Source organism: Vidua macroura, chromosome 7, assembly GCF_024509145.1.
Source record: "Vidua macroura isolate BioBank_ID:100142 chromosome 7, ASM2450914v1, whole genome shotgun sequence".
Lineage (NCBI taxonomy): Eukaryota > Metazoa > Chordata > Aves > Passeriformes > Viduidae > Vidua > Vidua macroura.
In genome coordinates this window covers 7577510-7596696 of record NC_071577.1, presented here as the reverse complement: position 1 = coordinate 7596696, position 19187 = coordinate 7577510, and the positions used below count along the sequence as shown (strand labels likewise).

The following is a 19187-nucleotide window of genomic DNA, read 5'->3' as shown; positions in this document are numbered from 1 at the left end:
TCCTCAAACTTCCTCTCTTCCTGAGACCCTCTTAGTCATCATGTTTTTAGCAGGCTGAAACAACAGATAATTCTACTGTTGAAGATAAGCAGATAATCTTCTGCCTGTTTTATATCATCTAGCTTAAATATTCTGGTTTATGTGGTTTCATTTACATTAAATAGCCCTTAAGATGAAGTCAGTCAAAGCCTTGTTTCAAAGTGAGCTCTTGAAGTACAGTTAATAGATGACATGAAACTGTGACTGGAGAGAAGTTACATCTTGCACTCAAATAAGCCCATATGAGGAGTTGTTACTGCTTCTGTGAGACATGGCCTGTGTATTACATAATTTTTTACTGAGTGGGCTCTTTTATTGAGAGGAAAATCTAGCAAAAGGTATACATAAAATACTTTCCCTCTACAAAAATAACTGAACAAACAGAATAGACTTTGTGATTCCTGCCTTCCTTGCATAATACTGTGTTCTACCCTTATTGTAGAACATCTGGCTTGAAACACTTAATATAAATGGTATTTCCAGAATGTGGACTTAATAAATTCTGCTTTATGAAGTAAATTCCCTGGGCGAATCCTGAATTAATCCATCAACGAGTCACAGATTTGAAGGAGTTTCAGCTTTCTAATCTGGCAAGACATATCTCCCAAATACAGGCTGTGCTTGGACAGCTGTAGCAATGTCTGTATTCCCTCTGTCTGCTTCAAGATCAAGTCTGTTTCTTCCACGAGTTCCAGATAAAGGCTCAAAGTCTAACAGACCTTTACTTTTGTTTCCAGTACAGAATCTGAGCTGCTAGTCAAACAGCAGGCTAGAGGTCTAATTTGTCAACTAGAGGGTAGAATAGAATACTAGTCTGCAAGAGCCCTAGTTCTTTTCTAAATACTTGAAACCTGTTGTGAGTTGGAAGACAACAGTTCTTTTGCTGAATTCCCTTGTTGATGCTTTTTCTACAGCCTGAGGCATAAAAATGAAGTCTTTTGAATAAAATGAGCCTCTTCAAAGACAAATACATATTTGAATCAGAATTAAGCGGAACAGATTTTCTTGACTGATATTCATGTAAAAATAGGAGACAAAGTTGGAGTATCAAATCTGGGGGCCCTGCTGAAGGAGATCCACAGGGATCTTCACTGGGACCTACTAGTCAGCATATTCACAGACCACCTGGATGGGGGGGCTGAAGAGTGAGGTGAGAAAATCTATATATCATGTGAAGTTGTTGAAGGTGTTAGAGGAGTGAAGAGCTGCAGAGAGGTAGGATACTGAGTAAACTGGGCAATAAAATGACAGCTAAAAGTAATTTTAAGTTAAAATAGTGATATGCATGGAGAAAAAATGGACTTTTCTCATGTGGAGTGATGGGGTCCAGCTGACCTCACTATTCATGCATGAACTTGGAGTTATGGTAAGTGACTGAATGAAAGGATGAGCTCATTGCTCAACAATGGTCAAAAAATAAGAATCAGCATGCTTGCATGCTTGAGTTCTTGTTAATTCTCAAAGACTACCTCCTTTTCATATGCTCGCACGTGCCTAAGATACTTGCCCAAGTGTATATTAATTTTATATTAAAGTGGTATATTTGGCTTAATTTGCCTGGAAGAAATATCAGATTTATTGAGTTCTTCTGCTCTCTGTAAAAACTGGTGTCATTTAACCACCTTCCAAGGCTCTGAAGCCTGGGTGAATTTTAGGCAAGATGTTACATATGAAAGTCAGCAATGGAACAGCTTTTTTCTTGAGTACCTGTAGATCTCCTTGAGTGATACTGTCTGGGCATGAGATGTTCATTTACACAGAAGGGGAAAGAAATAGTCAATTAGCTTGTAAAAATCCTGTATTTTTGGTCTAGTCAAATGTTAACACTCTTAAGTTAACAAAATTCCAATAAATTCCTTATTTCTAAAAGCCCCAGGTTGTTTCTCAGGTTGTTGTGACCATTAGGAATTGGAAGGCAGAGCTGTACTTCTGGTGACTTTCCTGATAGCAAGTGCAGTGTGGAAGAGTTCCTTGCTCCCGTTATGTAAGATGCTAAAAGTCCTCCTTTCATTGTCACAAGTCTCTTTAGTATTTGGTGATGTTTTCCAAAGAAAGCTGTCTTTTCCAGCCTGGTGCTGAGGTGATTTGAGTATGTTTTTGTTTAGGGCATTGCAACAACATTCACTGCTTGGCAAAAGCTATCAATCAGATTGCTGCAGCTTTATTCACCATCCACAAGGGAAGCATTGAAGATCGTCTCAAAGAATTTTTGGCTGTATGTATAACTTTATTCCTACTTGTTAAAATGTACTGTTGATTTGGGATGCAATGCAACTGAGTTCATAGAAATCTGCTTTTGGTGCATAAGACAGAAGAATGTTTTCTATATGTTTCTATATACAAGCCTGTGCATAGATTAAAATTTGCAATAGTTCTTTATGAACACTTGTATGTGATGTTGGAAAATTAGAGGAGCAAGTCAGTGCAAATGCCATAGTTTTTTTCTGAACAATCTTTAGTATTTTAGCACATACCATTTCTCACACTGTGTAGCCCATGACTGGGAAAAAAAACCGTGCAATGCATATAAAATCAAAATTATGTCTAGCTGACTTTTTTTCCCATGGTGTGGTGGATACTTTAGTTAGTTACCTTCTTTGAAAAAGTAAGATAAACTTCAGAATGGCTTTTGTGTTGTATCCTTTGACATGCCTGCCCTTCTTAAACATGAACAGCCAGGTAGCAGTGTGTTACAGGGGTACTTGGGAAGAGGAAATTTTTTATAACTCAGAGTAGATTGAAGATGAAAGGTACTGAAATTTTTAGTGATGCTTAGGAAAAAAATCAGTTTTTAGGTCATGGTGACATGTTTTAAATACATTTTGGTATGCTGCTTGAGTAGAAGTAAAATTTTATAAATGGCTCTTAATTAGCCAGTATTTAAAGGAAATGAAAGACTAAAACAGCAGCCTCACTTTAATTTTAAAAAATTGCTATTGATTTTGAGTGGGTTTTGATTTTTCTGTTTGGCATTAAAATGTGTGGAGAAAAAGCCCCTCCCTCTATTTTAGGTAACTTGCTGTAACTAGAAGTTCACAGAAACAATTTTTCTTTTTTTTTTCCCCTTAAAAGAATCTTTCACTTTTGGAAATTCATTGCATTTTGTAAAACAGAAAAAAAAAAAAACCCTATGGCCATTGACCTTGTCTAATGCAACTGCTGGATGTAAAACATGAAAGAGAAATGGTTGTATCAAGTTGCATACATTTGACAAGTGAAGAAAACCAGTATAGTTTCATGTGATAAAAACACTTTTGGTATGAGGTTTGCATTCTTTCAGTGTTTATGGACTGCTTTCAGACCACTTCTTTTACTCCACAGACTATGACTTGATGGTTCAGATATTTTGTTAATCTTTCTTTTTTAACACTTACTGTTAGTCTGAAAGAAAAACATTTATCTTGAGAAGAAAATTAATGCTGAAGATTATCTGCTTTCCTGTCCAAGTTAATTACATATGAAAAAAAAAAGACATAGGAAGTTCTTTAATGCTGATGAGTATGTACTATGTATCTTTTGAAGTACCCATATTGACTTCATATTAAAAATTGATTCATGACAGCTTTTTCAAGAAGAATCTTGAGAAAAATCTATTTTTAAAGTTAGTATTTTAATTTAAAATCCTTTTCTGGTAAACAAGTGGTTTAGGCATGTTGCCATTGCTTGGTGTAAGGGCCGAAATGATGACTGTACATCTGAAAGTTGGAAGGGGTTTTTTCAAATTTCTGTAAGGCATGAAAACATGATGTATCAAGGCATCTACAAATGAAGTATTTTACTATATTCTGTGATCCTGAGCTTGTAAATACCTAAGTACATGTTGGAAGTTTCTAGGATATCTTCTGAAACTAGGATAATGGGTTGCTTATGGCGATGCCTGTTTCAACCTAGAGATAATATTGGTATGGGAGGTAATATAAAAGTAGATCTTCATTGGAGCTCCAGGGGCAGCTATGGAAGAATGTCCACAAAACCCCACATAGGGTGAATACAGTTTTTATAAGTTTAGCAAATTAGCATAATTGACAAAAAGCATCAATTAGGAGGACAGCTGGTAATGTAATCCCTCCCCCCCCACCAGTTTGAGCCCCTTCTCTGGAGCCCTCTCCTTGGTACTAGCTGTCCTTTGTTTATGAAAATGTGTCTCAAAGAGTTGTTCTCAACCCTGGTAGCCAGGAAGAGCCACGATAGCACAGGGGGCTTGTTCCCTCCAGGGCTTGGAGCTCTGGAATATGTTTTGTCTTTCTGCTTGGGAAAAGGGCGTGGAAGAGTACTGGGAAAAATAGCTAAATGCAATAATAGGCTACAGAGCTCCAAATATATGTGTAAAGAATACAGAGAATACATAAGAGAAAAAAAGACAAAAATCAATAGGCATCGTTCCCCCCACTTTTTAGAGACTAGCAAGACTCTACCTTGTCTAGTCTCTACTCCATATTTAATCATACCACGGGTTTACACAACCAGCTATCCCACTGGCTAACATACAGATACTAACTGTACAGCTACTAAGAATATTTGTCATCCAAGCCCAGTTTGGTAACCATGAAGTGAGTGTATACCCAAGGTATATTGATAAAATATTGTTTGTTGACAGTTAGTATGACCTTTCTTCAAAACTTATGTTGCAAAATGGGTAACATTTCAAACAATAAAATTTTTTTTCACTTTAAACCTTACAAAAATGCAGTAAGTTGAAATGTATATTGGGAAGGACAAAGGTGAGATCTTGATCCCCTGGGAGTTCTGTCATTGATTTCAGGAAAAATCATAATTGTCAACCAATGATTACAACAAAAAGTTCTCTGCAATAAATTAATTTACTTTTTATATTAAAATAGCATGTGTCATTTATTAAACACTACTAGGAATAAGCCAGTATGGCACATTGAGACTAAAGCCCAGTGATGTTTCATGTGCTCAGGATTACTTGCTTTGCTTTGTCATTATTAGTACAATGCAGAGTCCATTGGCTTTGTGTAACAAAATAGCAGAAGCTCATCTATGCTTTATTTTATTTATTGCTTTGAAATACTCATTTTATGTAGCTTGCATCATCCAGTCTACTGAAGATTGGCCAGGAGACAGACAAAACTACTACAAGAAACCGAGAATCAGTTTACCTACTACTAGACATGGTGAGCATTTGTGTGTTTTATTTGTAGCTCACAAACCAGTGGAAATCATTTTTATGTTGTTCTTCCTGACATTCTAATGTCAGCATTTTTTTATCATTCCCCCAACATGTACATATTGCCATCATCCTTTATTGCTTAGAACATTGTATCACGTTATTCAGATAATTTTCATTGTTCACCTAGTACGTACCATATGTTTAAGAAGCAGTGTTCAGAGTGTGTAGGAGAAAATCCTCTCTGCTCAGAGCATTTCCTCTCAGTATTCAGTAACTTTTGGAAGATGACTCTTTATATAGGAAAGCAAAATACTTGCTTTGAGAAGCAGTGAGTTTAAATGTAGGAAGTTTAAATGTAAGGGTTTTAGTAAATTGTGTTTTTAGTATGTTAGTTTGTACTGTAGTTTTATGTAAAGATGTGTTTAGTTTATTATAAGTAGATAGTATTTGGGGAAATACTATACCCAAAAATATGCTATACATATACTAGGGAGAAGCACTACTATAAACTTGGTGCAGTTTATTTTCACTGTGAAATATGTGAGTGGTTATGTGATGCAGGCTGGGAGGATCTACATGAAACAGATTATCAGTAGCAGGCAGCAGAAGGTGCTCTGCAAAACCTTGTGTTTCTGGTATTTTTCAGATTGTGCAGGAGTCTCCGTTCCTGACAATGGATCTCTTGGAGTCTTGTTTCCCTTATGTCTTGCTGAGAAATGCATACCATGCTGTCTACAAACAAAGTGTTACATCCTCTGCCTAAGTATCTACTTACTGGAGATAAGACATAGCACGCATCTGTGTGGCCTCAGTTTTATCTGTAAACTGTGGAGCTATTTTACTCTATGGCCTGATGAACAGTTTTGTGAATTATACACTTTTTCCATAAAGTTGTATTCCTAAACAGTGGTTTCTTAATATGGTTGTACTACAATATAAGCTTGGTTGATTTTAGGTTGCACACTTACAGAAAATTTCTTTTCTCATTCCTTCCTTTTTTTTTTTTTTTTAACTTTAGAGCACCAGTTAAGTTTTAAAAATACTACTTCTGCTATATGTTTTTTGATATTGATCATGCAAAACAAAAATTGCTTGTTTATTTCCCAGAAGAAAAATGTATGTAGTGATTATTTTACATAGAATAGCTTTCATCTGTGTGTAAATTATTTCAAATAGGGAGAGTTATAAACTTGTACCTATTGTTCTTATTGAAAACAAATATTGGATGTGCATTTCTGTGAAGTAATTACAGCATTTCTAGTTTTATTTTGAAACGTTCACCAACCTACGTACTATGACACTATCTAACATTAAAAATGTTATAGGACTGCTTATCCTACAGACAGTGATCCTCTCCCAATACTCTTAAACAACTGCAAGTGGTGGTGTTTGTATAAAGCATAGTGGAAATTTTTTTTAAACTAACTTCTGTGGTGCCCTGTTGGCATTAACACTACCATTGTACCCTGCTGTATAATAAACATTCTTACACATTTATCATATATTGATAAAATGTTAGCCCTTAACCACTTTTTATATGTTTTAAATTTTTGAAATTCAAGTGTACCTTCCATAACATACAATAAACACTAGACTGTATTATCTGTAGGTGAATTATTTTTAATATAAATGTTATCCTAGTATTTTAAGCTTTAACTGTGCTGTTGTGCATTGATTTACATCTCACAGTTCATTAAATATCAATCCTTAGAGCTTTTATGTGAAGACTTCTTTTAATCCTTCACCTTTTGCCTTTTGCGATAGTGAATCTTGTAAAAGGTTGGAAGAAGGAATTAAAAACAATGTTAAAAATGTCAGTTTAGTGCCATTATCCTTTAAATCTTATTTTTACATAATAAAGCAAGAAAAGCATTTATATAGTATGTAGCTATGCCAGTTGTACCCATAGAAATAAATGTATTGTTAAAGTATGAAACTTGAAATAATCCTAGAGCAGGCGAATGTTGCTAAAACCGTAACATCAGGCATGACTGAGACAGATGTATAATAGTCCCTTTTCTATCAGTCATGCAAATTGGCCTTGCAGGGTAGCATAGGCTCATTTAGCCTGAAAGCTGACCAGATGGTTGTGCTCTGTAATCCCTGATGTATAAAGCTGTGTGTTCCTCAACAGGCTCTGGACATTGTATAGAGCCCCTGTTCTTGGTGCAACTTCTGTGCATGCTGGTAACTTTTTCTGTTATGAAAGAGCTGTTGTGTGCTCAGTTACAATAGCTTCCTCTGTCCAGAGGAAAAAAAGTACTGGAATAAAATTGTCCTAAGGAAGTAAGACAGTACATCTATATTTTTCCTAATTATGCATTTTATGTTATAACTATGGAAGTGTTTTTAAATTGATAAGTTAGTACCATAATGAAGAAGTTTGTACATAAAGTAATTAGGTTGAATGCAAGACTTATGAGTTCTACTCTGTAATATTTATAGTCTAATACATTCAAACGTTCTGATTTCAATTAAGGTTTTGATTATGATGTAGCCTTTTGTGGGAAAACAATGCCTATTTTCAAGAAGGATTCTTGAAAAGCTTGAGCTTAAGAAATAACTTTTGTGCCTTTAATATTTTTAAATACAAAACAATTGTATGTGTCCATTTGCCTCAGATCCCAGATTTCCACTGTCTGTGTGTTAGTGAACCAAATCTAGAAAACAGGTAATCACTGACAAATAGGTAATGAGTGCAGTATCTCTGCAAGAAGCTGCTTCTGACACAGTTGGATGAGATTTAGGCATGAACCTTTTAGATATGGTAGTTTCTCTGGGAGTCCTTACACGTGGTGTCTGGCACACAAATCTCTGAGGTGATGCCTTTTTAACTACACTACTGCTTTTTAACTTGGGCAAGATCAGAACAAACCACACAAGGGAAAATTTGGGGAAGAATCATGTGGACTCATCAATGTGTTGGTTGGATTTGGGCAGGGCTGGAAGGGTTTCCTTGTTTTGTTCTTGCTGTATTTCTGTTGTTCCTGGTTTCAGCTGAGCTACTACAGAGCTGTTTAGGGTTCAGCCTGCTCATGGAAGGCAGAGCACGTCAGGCCTGGTCCTCAAGGCAACCTGTGTCCATGCACTGCACAAACAGTCAAAAGCCTGGTGAACCAAGTTTGTTGGGAAGGAAGATAGAGAAGGAATTTTTCCTCTGGAGCCTGCAAGACCATGTCCACAACGTAGTAAGTTCAACACTTGCCACTGTATATCGAGTCATCTCAGGTGGCCTTTTGTGCCATTACAAACAAAATGTGTTTGTAATTCCTGGAGCACAAAGCACAGATGGCTGGGCTGAGTTGGCCCCATATGGAGCCAGTTTGGATCAAATGTCTAATTCATGGGGGAGGGTTTTGCCTCATGTGAGAAACAGTGCAGAAGAAGAATGTCCTGTTGCTGCCCACAGAACTATTTTTGTAGTTAAAAAAGATCTGTCTGCCAGGACAAAAGATTACCATTGAAATCAAGGGCTACTCCTAAACCTTTTTTTGCTGTAGTAATTTGTTTTCTGTATAGGAAAAGGAATTGGTAACACTTGAATTGTACCACTTTTAATACACTGAAGAAAGGCATTCTCCCCAGAAAATGTTGGAATGAGGCCAGTGATTTGAAGAAAGATATGAGCCTTCTTCAGCAGGTCGTCATGGGCTTGTATGACTTCAGAACTTATTCATTCCAGATTCAAGAATTTCGGACCATAAGTAAATATGCTTGGCCTCTAAACTGCATTTTTTCCAAAAGTTTCCCTGGTCCTGAGATTCAGCATTGTGATTCATACTAAAAAGTGAATCCTCAGTTACTTACTAGTAACTTATAAATTCTTTAAGTACAGGTATGTCTGAGCTAATGCTGTATTTTTTTTTTTTTCTGTGAATTGCTCCCTCGAGCTGAATGAAACTCAAAGCTAGGAGTTTAGGTGTAGCAAGTCATCCTGTTCAATCAGTGAAAGAGATTTTTTTAGACATAGGCTTCAAATTGGTCTCATATCCAAATTCAAGCATTCTTTAACACCATAGTGCATTTTGGGGCTGATAAACTAAGGACTGGAAGAATACAGGGAGGTGCTTCCATTTCAGTCCTTGTGGCTAGCCCTGAAACATGGACAGAGCTGGCTGTCCATAGCAAGGTAATTGAAATGGCAGCTACACACATACATGAATTGGTTTCATGGATAGGAATGGTTTTCAGTGTTGTCAAATAACCAGCTTTCAAAAATACTGAAGTTCTACTTGTAATTCTTCTGTAAGTACAATTTTTTATCGTTTTAATGATAAAGCTAAATCTTCCACTGAAATGACAAAACTTTTTTACTCTAATTGACCACTCCTTGTACGCTTTTGCTATTTGTCATGTTACAAAGCTGTAAATATTTATACTAACTCATAGCAAAATCAAAATGTCCCCCTGACCTGTGTCCAAAACCATATTAATTTGCTATTAGTCATGCTTTTTCTAGCACTTCTGGGTCAAAACGACCTGTTCATTGGATATGGTGTCAGTGTGTCTTAGAAAATTCAGAAAAAGAAATTCTGAGTATTAAATTCAGAATGAAAAGCCTCTATTGACCATGAAGTAAGGGTATTGTGAATAATTTCTCATGTAGACTTTAAGGTTGTTGCCCTGCTCGTAATCATAGTCATCTTATGAAGTGCCTTCTCACAAAAAGTGAAGGTAAGCAATAAAAATTATCCTGCCACCTGTGTGTAGAGAGATGTGAGCTGCAAAGCTATTACAGCTGTGTGAGCCCCAGTGCTCATGAGTCCAGTTAATTTCCCACTGACCACATACTTTCCTATCTTGTCAGTGCTCACATCATGTGTCTACCAGGATATGGGAAAGACCATATCACAGGTTACCTGCAAACTCTTCTTGCCCTCTCTGCCCTTGTCATTAGCCTTTGAGTCTGGCTGAATGTGAGGGAATCTCGATGGGCAGCCAGTGCAGAGAAGGTTCATGTTTGGCAAAAGCAGTAGTACTTAATACAAATTCAGCTATCTTTTTCACAATAGCAAGGACACAATCTCAGCAACAATGAAACCATTCCTTGCATAGTCATACAAAGGAAAGAGAAGTATCACAACAAATGCATTGTAAACTATGTCAATTATGGTAATACAAAAGAGGACTGAAAAGAAAAGGGAGGTAAGAGGGGAAAACGCTTATTACAGAGCCATCAGAGAAGTTGGGAAAGACATTGCTCAGTGACTCTGATTCCATTTTGTGACTCTGAAGTCACTGGATGTTTTGTGGATCAATTCTATATTGTATCTCACAGACTTCAGGATTGCATTTAAAAATTTCAGCTGATGTATCCTCTTTATTCCATACTGCACATGAAGCAAACTTATCCTGCCTTAGGACTATTTGTAAATAAAGGATCCTTGCAAGTGTAAAACTTCTAGGTATCTTACCATGAGCTTTTGTTTGCCAAGACCAAGTCAGCAGAACTGGATAGGACCATCTCTCTCATGCCTGCTTGTCATGAAACACTAGAGGAGGTATGTGCTCTTTGGATCTAGTTCCATATATGTCTAAACTAGAAGATGTCAGGAGTGATATTGAGTGATACAGGGAGGTAAGTGAAAGAGTTCATCTCAGCAGTTTCTTATTTTGGGTAACAAATCACTTTAAAGAGCTGAGAAGGTGGGTTGAGCCTGTGGCACTTGCTTTATAGGTAACTTTATTAGGGGAACAACTGCACCACTGTTTCCATAACCTTTTTTTTTCTTTTTCTTTTTTTTTTTTTTGAGTGCTAAAAATATATGTAAATGATATCTAGTAAAAACTCAAAAACAAGCAACAAGGAAGTTATAATGCATTTGAATTTAATCGTATAATACTAATTGTTTGCTGGCTAATCCATGGTCCCCCAGGCAGTGGTTGGAGGTGGTCTCAACCCTTTGCTAAGGGGTGTTGGGATCAGAGTTCATTTGTTTCAAATCTCTCTCCAGACAGTAAAGTGAACACCATCTTGTGGTTTTTGTTGACAGAGATGACACTTAGCACAGTTGCCATAGGTATCACATGCCTCTGAAGGGGGGTCCTGGTCCATTTAAAACCAACATCACATCAGAGCTTCTCAAAATCCCATTTACTAGCAGAAGATGCAAGAAGCAAAAGAGTAATTGCATATCAGTATTGTAATTTTGCAGGTAGGAGATGGGGACAAAGAACAAATTAAGGACACAGCCTCTGGCATAACACTGAGGTGCCTGGATCCCAGCTTCAAGGTGAACATGCTGTTAAGGTCCCTGTGACCCTAGTCTGCAGAGGAGAGGGAAATTAAAGGCAGGAGAACCTCTGAGGTTCTGTCCTGCTTGAACCAAGTAGGATGAGGGTGGTTTGCAAAAGCATTGGAGCTGAGATGCAAAGCAGATAAAACCCCTGCTGCCTTCTTCCTAAGGAAAGCTCCCAATAAAAAAATCCCATGGTACTGGAAAATGGCTTTTTCTGTACTTGTAATCTAATTATTCCAGCATGGTGACTGACAGCCTTGCAAAGAGAGGATGGGCTCATTGGGTATTTCATTAGTCCTTAGTGAGCAGGTAAAATACACGAGCTTTTCTAAGTCACAAAGCATTGATCAAGTTTATTTCTGCGCAGTTAAACTGGCAAATATTTGTGTGTATGCATGTGAGCTGCATTGCTCCAAAAGGATTTATGTTTCCAATTTTAGTAAGTAAGCCTGTGGCTTCAGGGAGGGGGGAGAATGCAGCATTGATGTAAGAACAAAGATTCTATAAAGGTGGGGGCAAAAAAACCCAAACAGCACACCCTACCCTGAGAAAAGCTTGTTGGAAGGTTAGTTTTATGGATCTTGTGAAAGCAGTACTGGGGAGAGACAGCAGAATGGCCACACTTAAAACCTATAAATAATTCCTAGAAAAATGCCACTAGCTTTTTCCCTTGGTATTAGTTGAGCTATGGAAGTTTGTTGAGTAGAGAACTAAAGCAACTTTAAATCATTTAGTTCTCAACACTGTCACCCTATTATTTAACCTTGTAAAAAAATTCTTAGTTATAAAAAAAAGTCTTAATATCATCAGGTTAAAAAATGGAGAAAATGGAGAAAAATAAGCATAGTAATAATTTACTGGCTCTGATTTTTTTTCTACCACTACTAAAGTGTGTGGGGGATAAAGAACTGAAAGTCCCAGAGTTCCCAAAATATCCCCCAAATCACTGTTTTGAGGGGGGTAGGGCTTCAGCATAGCCTGGTGCATACTTCAGAGAGACTGTAAATCATTAGACATTCTCTGGACTGCTGCAAGGGTCTAAAAGATCTGGTGGGCAAGCAAAGGCTTCTGCAGAAAAATAATACTTTCTAAGAGATTGGACACTTATTTTAGACTAGGCTGTGGATTATGGTAATGTATAATGACTTCACACTGTAACATTGTGTGGATTTATGCTCATAGACCACCTGCTCTTCCTTAATTTTGGGGTATCTTTCTATTTTCTACTTTCATTGCTATCTCTCACAGAAGTAAAAATAAACTGGCAAAACCTGGAACACCCTGACAAAGTCACAGCAGCAGCTGCAGCCTCAGCAACTCTCCCCAATTTTAAAGCTTTTCAGTAAATCAGAGATGGGATGAGAAACTGAGTTGTGAAGTTAAAAATAAGCACCCAGGAGCTACTCATGTGAAAAGCCCAGCTGTGCAAGGGTCTGACAGAGCAACAGGCAAGTGAAGCACACAGGTAAGGCAATTGGGACCCTTCATCTGAAGAATTAAGAATTTCCGTGTGTGGGTTAGCTTTTTAACATGAAATTGTTTTTACAGGGCTGTTTAATAGTTGGAACATCTGCTGTTTGTATGGCTCAGCTCTCAGGAAAGGTGATTCTTCTCCCACATTTGCTGAGGTTTCCATAGTGAACCCTTAGAGATCCCAATGTCTAAAAATATTAGTAAAAATACACAGAAACTGGGCTGGCTTCTGTTTATAGTTATTAATTGATCCTTGGTGCATCAAACCCAATCAGCTCCCACTGAAGTGAGCAGCGAGTCTGAGTTTTAGCACCTGGTGATATTGGGCTGGTACTGCCAAACTCAGCTGTTTGTGTAGGGCTTATTTTTAGGCATGGGTGTGATTTGGCACTTAATACTGCAGGGCACTGCTAATAAATCTGGGTAAGCAGCAGCAGAGGCAGGCTCAGGCCATGCAACCAGAGAGGCTGTAAATCTGAAATAGTAAATTTATGGTTTAACGAAATTAAATTCAGAGTGGTTATGGCCTTTAAGCTAGGCCTCTCAAGTTATTTCTGCAGGGGCCAGGCTAGAAATGCTGTGTAATGTGTAGAGTATTATAGACCTCTGTGGGTTTGGGGTTTTTTGTCTTAAACACTCCATCTGGAAGCAATTATAACTTGGAGAGGGTTCAGTGGATGCGGTTGTGTCTCTGTCGTGGCCCACAGTGGGAGAGAAGGAAGTATTTTTTATTATTCTCGTGGTCATTGTAACAGGGTATAGCAATTTGTCACATTAGAGTAACAAATTGAATGCATATTGAAATCGAATGTGTGTTCATAATGCTACCACGGATGCTATCTCACAGTCATAAACACTTGAGCAGGAGTTTAAAGCACAAAAAATGAAAAAAACCTGTATGCTGGCAAGCAAAGCAGCCAATCATCCTCCTTTGTGTCCCCTCCCAGGCAGCAGCAGGACAACCAGTGGAGCAACAACTGCCTTCAGGACACTAATGACATGTCAATCAGTACTGTTAAGTGACTGTAGATGGTTGTTCATCTTTGGCCTGGGGAATTGGTGCATTAACAGGATGAGGAACCGTGGAATTAAATGAAAATGGAGCTACTTTGCTCTGAAACACATGCAAATGCTTTCCCAGTTTGAAGTCCAGGCACTGACCAACTAACTGTGCCTCTGAATTTAAGATGTGCTCTCCCAAAGAAAAAATGGCAATTGCATCCCTTGCTTTAAGTGACTGCAGTCCTGATGCTAAACCAAGGGGTCAGGAAAGCTTTTGACATTGTAATTCAGCTGCACAAGGAACAGGAGCATTTCTGTTCCACCACAATCTCTTGGCTCACAGCTGCACAATATTTTATAATGAAAATGAGCTGGGAGGATTTGGGGGAAGGTTGCTAAGACACATCAGGAGGTTCAGCTTTCTGTCTTCTGCTGTAAGTCCCTTCAGCATGGCTTAGTGCTTTGAGAAACACATACAACTTGCAATAAATCTGGCAGTGATTTCCCACAGAAACACTCATCTAAGTTCCAGTGTCCAGGTGGAAAATCAGCACTGCAGGTAGCAAATTTCAGTATCAAGAAGCTGTAAACTCTGACATGACTACAAAAATCTGGGAAAAATCCTAAGCAGCAAACAAAATCACTCTGCAAAATGAGAGTGCTGTGGGAGAGATATGCCAGTATGTGTCTCTCTGGACAGACTTGAAGCTGGTAATACAGAACTGGCATGATGTTGTCTTTGAAATGCATGTCACTTAGGCTTCTTGGTGTTTAAAGATAAGGCAGTGTATTTTTATAGTCATACTACTAATTTTACCCATAACATGGATGCAAAACACTGGGCAAATAGTTGTTTTTTTTTTCTGGGAATTCAGTAACACTGGCAATTTGAGCAAATATTACTATGAAAAAAAATCTAGAAGGCATGCAGACTCCAAGAGCAAGGGATAGTTAATAATGGTCTGTCTAATAAAAACAGCCCCAAATATTACAGTCTGAAAGACTGTATTAAAAGAACCTTTTCTTCTTTGCTATTTCCACACCATCCATGTAGAAGCCTGAAAGATTATTAGAATAAGTTAATAGTCCCCTGTGTTTTATCTTCCTGAGGGAGTTATAACAAGACTCTAGCTGAAACAGGAAATATACAATAAATCCCATTTTTATGACTCTGTAAGTCAATGATTTTATGGTTTCAGTAACAGGCATGTAAGAAGTATTTTAGGGTTTAGTTTTCAGTGAGTTGCGTGGTTGTTTTTGGTTTGTGGTTTTGTGTTTGTTTTTCTAAGGCAGTGTATATAAGCAAATTAAATCACATGTAATCCTGAGATTGCCAAAGAAAGATTCAGGACAACAAAAACCTGTTCTAAAGAAGTATTTTTCTCAGCTAGTCTTATTCTTGGGGATGTCCTGAATAGATACAGTCATGCCTGCACCTTTTTTTCATTTGGAATGGGCAGGACCAGACCATAAAGAAGAGTCTTGGTTTATAAACAGCAGCCCACTGGGTCCTTGGGCAGCCTGAACCACTGATGGGATGATGGGAAGCTCCCCAAGCACAGAGTGAGCCTGCATCTTCTGTAAACACTGCCACAGGTCACTAATCTGAAGGGTCTGCAAACTGAAAGTGGAGAGATGACTTATTTAATGTCACCTAGAGCTTACAGCCTAATGCAGGCTGTTCTCTCCAGTGCTAATGAAATTTATGGTATCTAAAATACAAATGTGCCTGCACACAGGCCTCTGCAACTGCAGGGCAGTTGTTAGACCAGGAAAAATAACACCCTTGTTCTGCATTTTTTCCCTGATCTCTGATTTTACCTTTCTGAAATTCATAGAGCCATACAATGGTTTGGGTTGGAAGGGACCTTAAATATAATCTCATTCCACCCCCCTTCACCATGGGCAGGGACACCTTTCACTATCCCAGGTTGCTCCAAGCCCTGTCCAACCTGGCCTTGAACACTCCCAGGGATGGGGCAGCCCCAGCTTGTCTGGGCACCCTGTGCCAGGGCCTCACCACCCTCACAGGCAATAATTTCTTCCAATATCAGCCTAAACCTGCTCTCTTTCAGTTTGAAACCATTCCCTTTTGTCCTGTCACTTCAGGTTTGTTTTAGACACATACTCATTTCTCAGCCACTTGTAGACTATGGAATTAAATGCATCCACAGTAAGTACTTAGTACCTCTTCTCTTAGAAATGTAAACACAGATTTATTGATCTGCTGAGCTCTGCCCCAAGCCAGAGTAGGTGGGATATGTTTTGAGCTGGTCCTTCATCCTTCCTGTGCCTCCTCTGGCCTATAAGCACCCCTTGCTTATAGAAGTAAAATGCTGGGGTGTGTGCATAGGGATGTTTCTTATCTCTAAAGGGAGACTGTAACACTTTAGGATAGAACTGATGCTAAAAAATACACTTGGGACTGCCTTGACTGCAACATGTTAATCTTGACCAAACCTGTATGTGTTTCTTACTATTGCAAAGAAAGCTTTAGATTTCAGTTTTATTTTTTAATGAGATCATATTTCTATATTTCTATCCAGTAATGTGGTTGTTCCAGCTTAAATTTAAAATACATGTATTTCTGTATTTCAAGCCATGAATTTTTCCTGATGGACAGTGGAGCTGGACATCAAAGCATCTCAGAAAGCCAGCTCTTGCTTTTTAAGCCTGTTACTGTTTATCTGCCTCCTGCAAGAGACAAACAAGGAAGGGGGGAATAGATACTGCGTAAAGGAAAAAATAACAAAGAAATAAATTAATGCCAGGTGTCTGGAAGCAGTTCCTTACTTAGCTTCCTTTTGGGAGAAGGTGAAACAACAAACCCCACAATCTCTTTTCATGTTCTGTGCAGCCCTCCTCATTCTGCTCTGTTTCTGTATCCCCAAGTAAAGTTGGTTGGCCATCCCCAGAGCTGTGAGGGTTATCCTGCCACCTCCTGCTGAAATCCATCCTCAAGGCACTCCAAGGTAACCAAGCTGGGTTTTTTTGGGGTTATGGATGACTAAGTTGGACCTCAGGCACTATGCACTGTTGTAGGTTACTGTGATTCTTGTGGGGAATAATAATAACAATAATGATAACAATAATAAAACAACCAACAACTTTTCCTGTAATTTTTGTATGAGCTACTCTAGAGGCAAATCCCTGCCCTAGGCCTCAACCCCACTGAGTTCTTGTTTATTCTAGGAAATGACTTTGTGTGATACTATGGGCTGTATTATTATTCTTTGAATTTATAGGTTTGTACCAACCCCCCAAAGTGTACCATGAAACTCACAGGCATGCAGTGCTGATCTCAGTCTGCTGCCTGGGCATACTTTTATTACAAAATTCTTGCTGGTCATGCATGATGTCAAGCTGATAGAATGATGATACCACAATGTGACTAAGGCCTTTTGGAGTTGCCCAAGATAAGGAATTCGATTGTTGTCACAACCCAGCCCCAGAGTTTTAGCACTGCCCTTGTTGATGGAAGTTGTAGAAAGAGATTTTTTTTCTTCATAAATCTAATGAAAGTGGTGGGAGCGAAGGGGGTGAAATTCCTGACAGCACTGTGGCAGCACCCAGAGAAAAAGCTACTTTGTATTTTGAGACTAGTGGAAAATTTCAGATACCACAGCACATGGTTTCTCAGCTAACATACAAACTCCCAAGTCAACATTTTCAGTATGTACACATATTATAGTTCCAATTAGCAGTATTGGTGTTGGGCAGCAACTGCATGTGAAGACAGAGAGTAGGTTGGTAGTTTGCTCTTTTCCTCTAGCCATTTCATTTTCCTTCTAGTGTAACTCTACCTGCAGAGCAGAGCACTGTAGCTGCATTTTGATAGCATGAAACCACAGCCCTCCTCTTCACTGTCTCTTTTTCTGCTTTACCCAACTCCTCGTTCATTTCAAAAGGTGTCAAGACTGGCCATAGTGCTTCTGTGTAACAGAAAATAACTTGGCAGGCACGGAGGGGGGGTGTAAATGTTTGGTTAAAATAGCAATGTTTCAGGTCAGTAATCAGACTGCCTAGTTCCAGCCAGAGGTGAATTTTTACCACCTCGTATAAGCTGATTTATAGTGGAAGCATTAAGAGGTAATGAATGCAGACAGCCCTGCGGGCCAGCAGCCCCAGTCCTGCCGGCAGCCCATCCTCTCCCAGGCACCAGCTGCACCAGGAGCTTGCCAGCAGGGCAAGTGGGCAGTGCTCTGCCAGCTCAATGCATGGGAGGTATCAGCATTGATATGGTGATCCCACCAGCACTGGAAGATGTGAAGACAGATTGTATAGGAATGCGTGGGGATGCCAGTGTTTGCTGTTCTGAAAGAATTTTCAGTAATTTTACTCTTTAAGTAAAGAAGTACAAGATCCTCTCATGTAGATTGTGTAGACTTGGGGCTAAAAAATTAAAATTATGGACTTGATAACCTTATTGCAGGCATAAGAATATTCACTATTATCAATGCTTTTTCTGCAAAGCACAGGAAATGTTTTTAAAGCTGGTTTGTGTAATTATCAATTATCAACTAAAAAAAAAACAAATCCCGGAAATAAAATACAGAGGTGGGAGAATTTCATATTGAAGTAGAAAATATGTTAATTCATGTCAAAGTTACTTTGCATTGCTCTGGCCCATTTCCCTGGACTCATTCTCGGGGATGCACTGCTCTCACACTCACTGCTGTCAGGTAAGGTCCCAATGTACTCAGTACCCACACTTGGGTATGGTTTTTATTACACCACATGCTTTTTAAACGTGTAGTCTTTTACACTGCTAGGGAAAACTCAAGCCTGAGGCTTTGCTATGACTAAATTGGAAGAGCTAAGAAGATGAGTAAAAAGAGTTCTCTCTCTAATTCCCCCTGCAGAGGAGCAAGCTTCCCTTTACTTGCCTTCCTGGCTACTTTGCAAGCCTGGATGCAGGTGCAGGGTCATGGGCAGCCTGACTGATGGCTCCTAAGGCTGTCACGTGCACGTGTGTGTGAATATTTCTGCCTCCCTTTGTGGCCCAAATTTTCTTCTAGGGGTGCAGGGAACAAGGTTTGGGTCCTTGAAATTAGCACCTGCAGTGGTGTGCAAATAAAAGGTACCTGTAGTCCACTGGCCATATCACAACTCCTTGTTTGCTTGGCATGTGCCTTTGCTGGAACAAGGACATTAGCAGCTGAGTTAAAGGGATTAAGGTTTCATCTGCAGTCATAAAATTAAAAACTGCAGAAAAGCCTTTCTAGGCTTAGGACCCTGTGTTTGTGAGCCTGTATCCACGGTTGCTTTCACAGCTAGTTCACATTTGTGGTCTGGTTTCT

The 19187-nt window shown here is 38.8% G+C and overlaps 1 protein-coding gene across 2 annotated transcripts in view; it reads left to right on the top strand.

The window, feature by feature from the left end:
• The window catches only part of NCKAP1 (NCK associated protein 1), a 59106-nt gene extending 52116 nt beyond the window's left edge, over window positions 1-6990 (top strand). For both annotated transcript variants that reach the window (XM_053982441.1, XM_053982440.1), the window contains exons 29-31: window positions 2145-2254; window positions 5088-5177; window positions 5820-6990. In XM_053982441.1, coding sequence (XP_053838416.1) covers window positions 2145-2254; window positions 5088-5177; window positions 5820-5936 — 317 coding nt within the window. In that variant the 3' untranslated portion in view covers window positions 5937-6990. The remainder of the gene's footprint in view (window positions 1-2144; window positions 2255-5087; window positions 5178-5819) is intronic.
• The last annotated feature ends 12197 nt before the right edge of the window (window positions 6991-19187 follow it).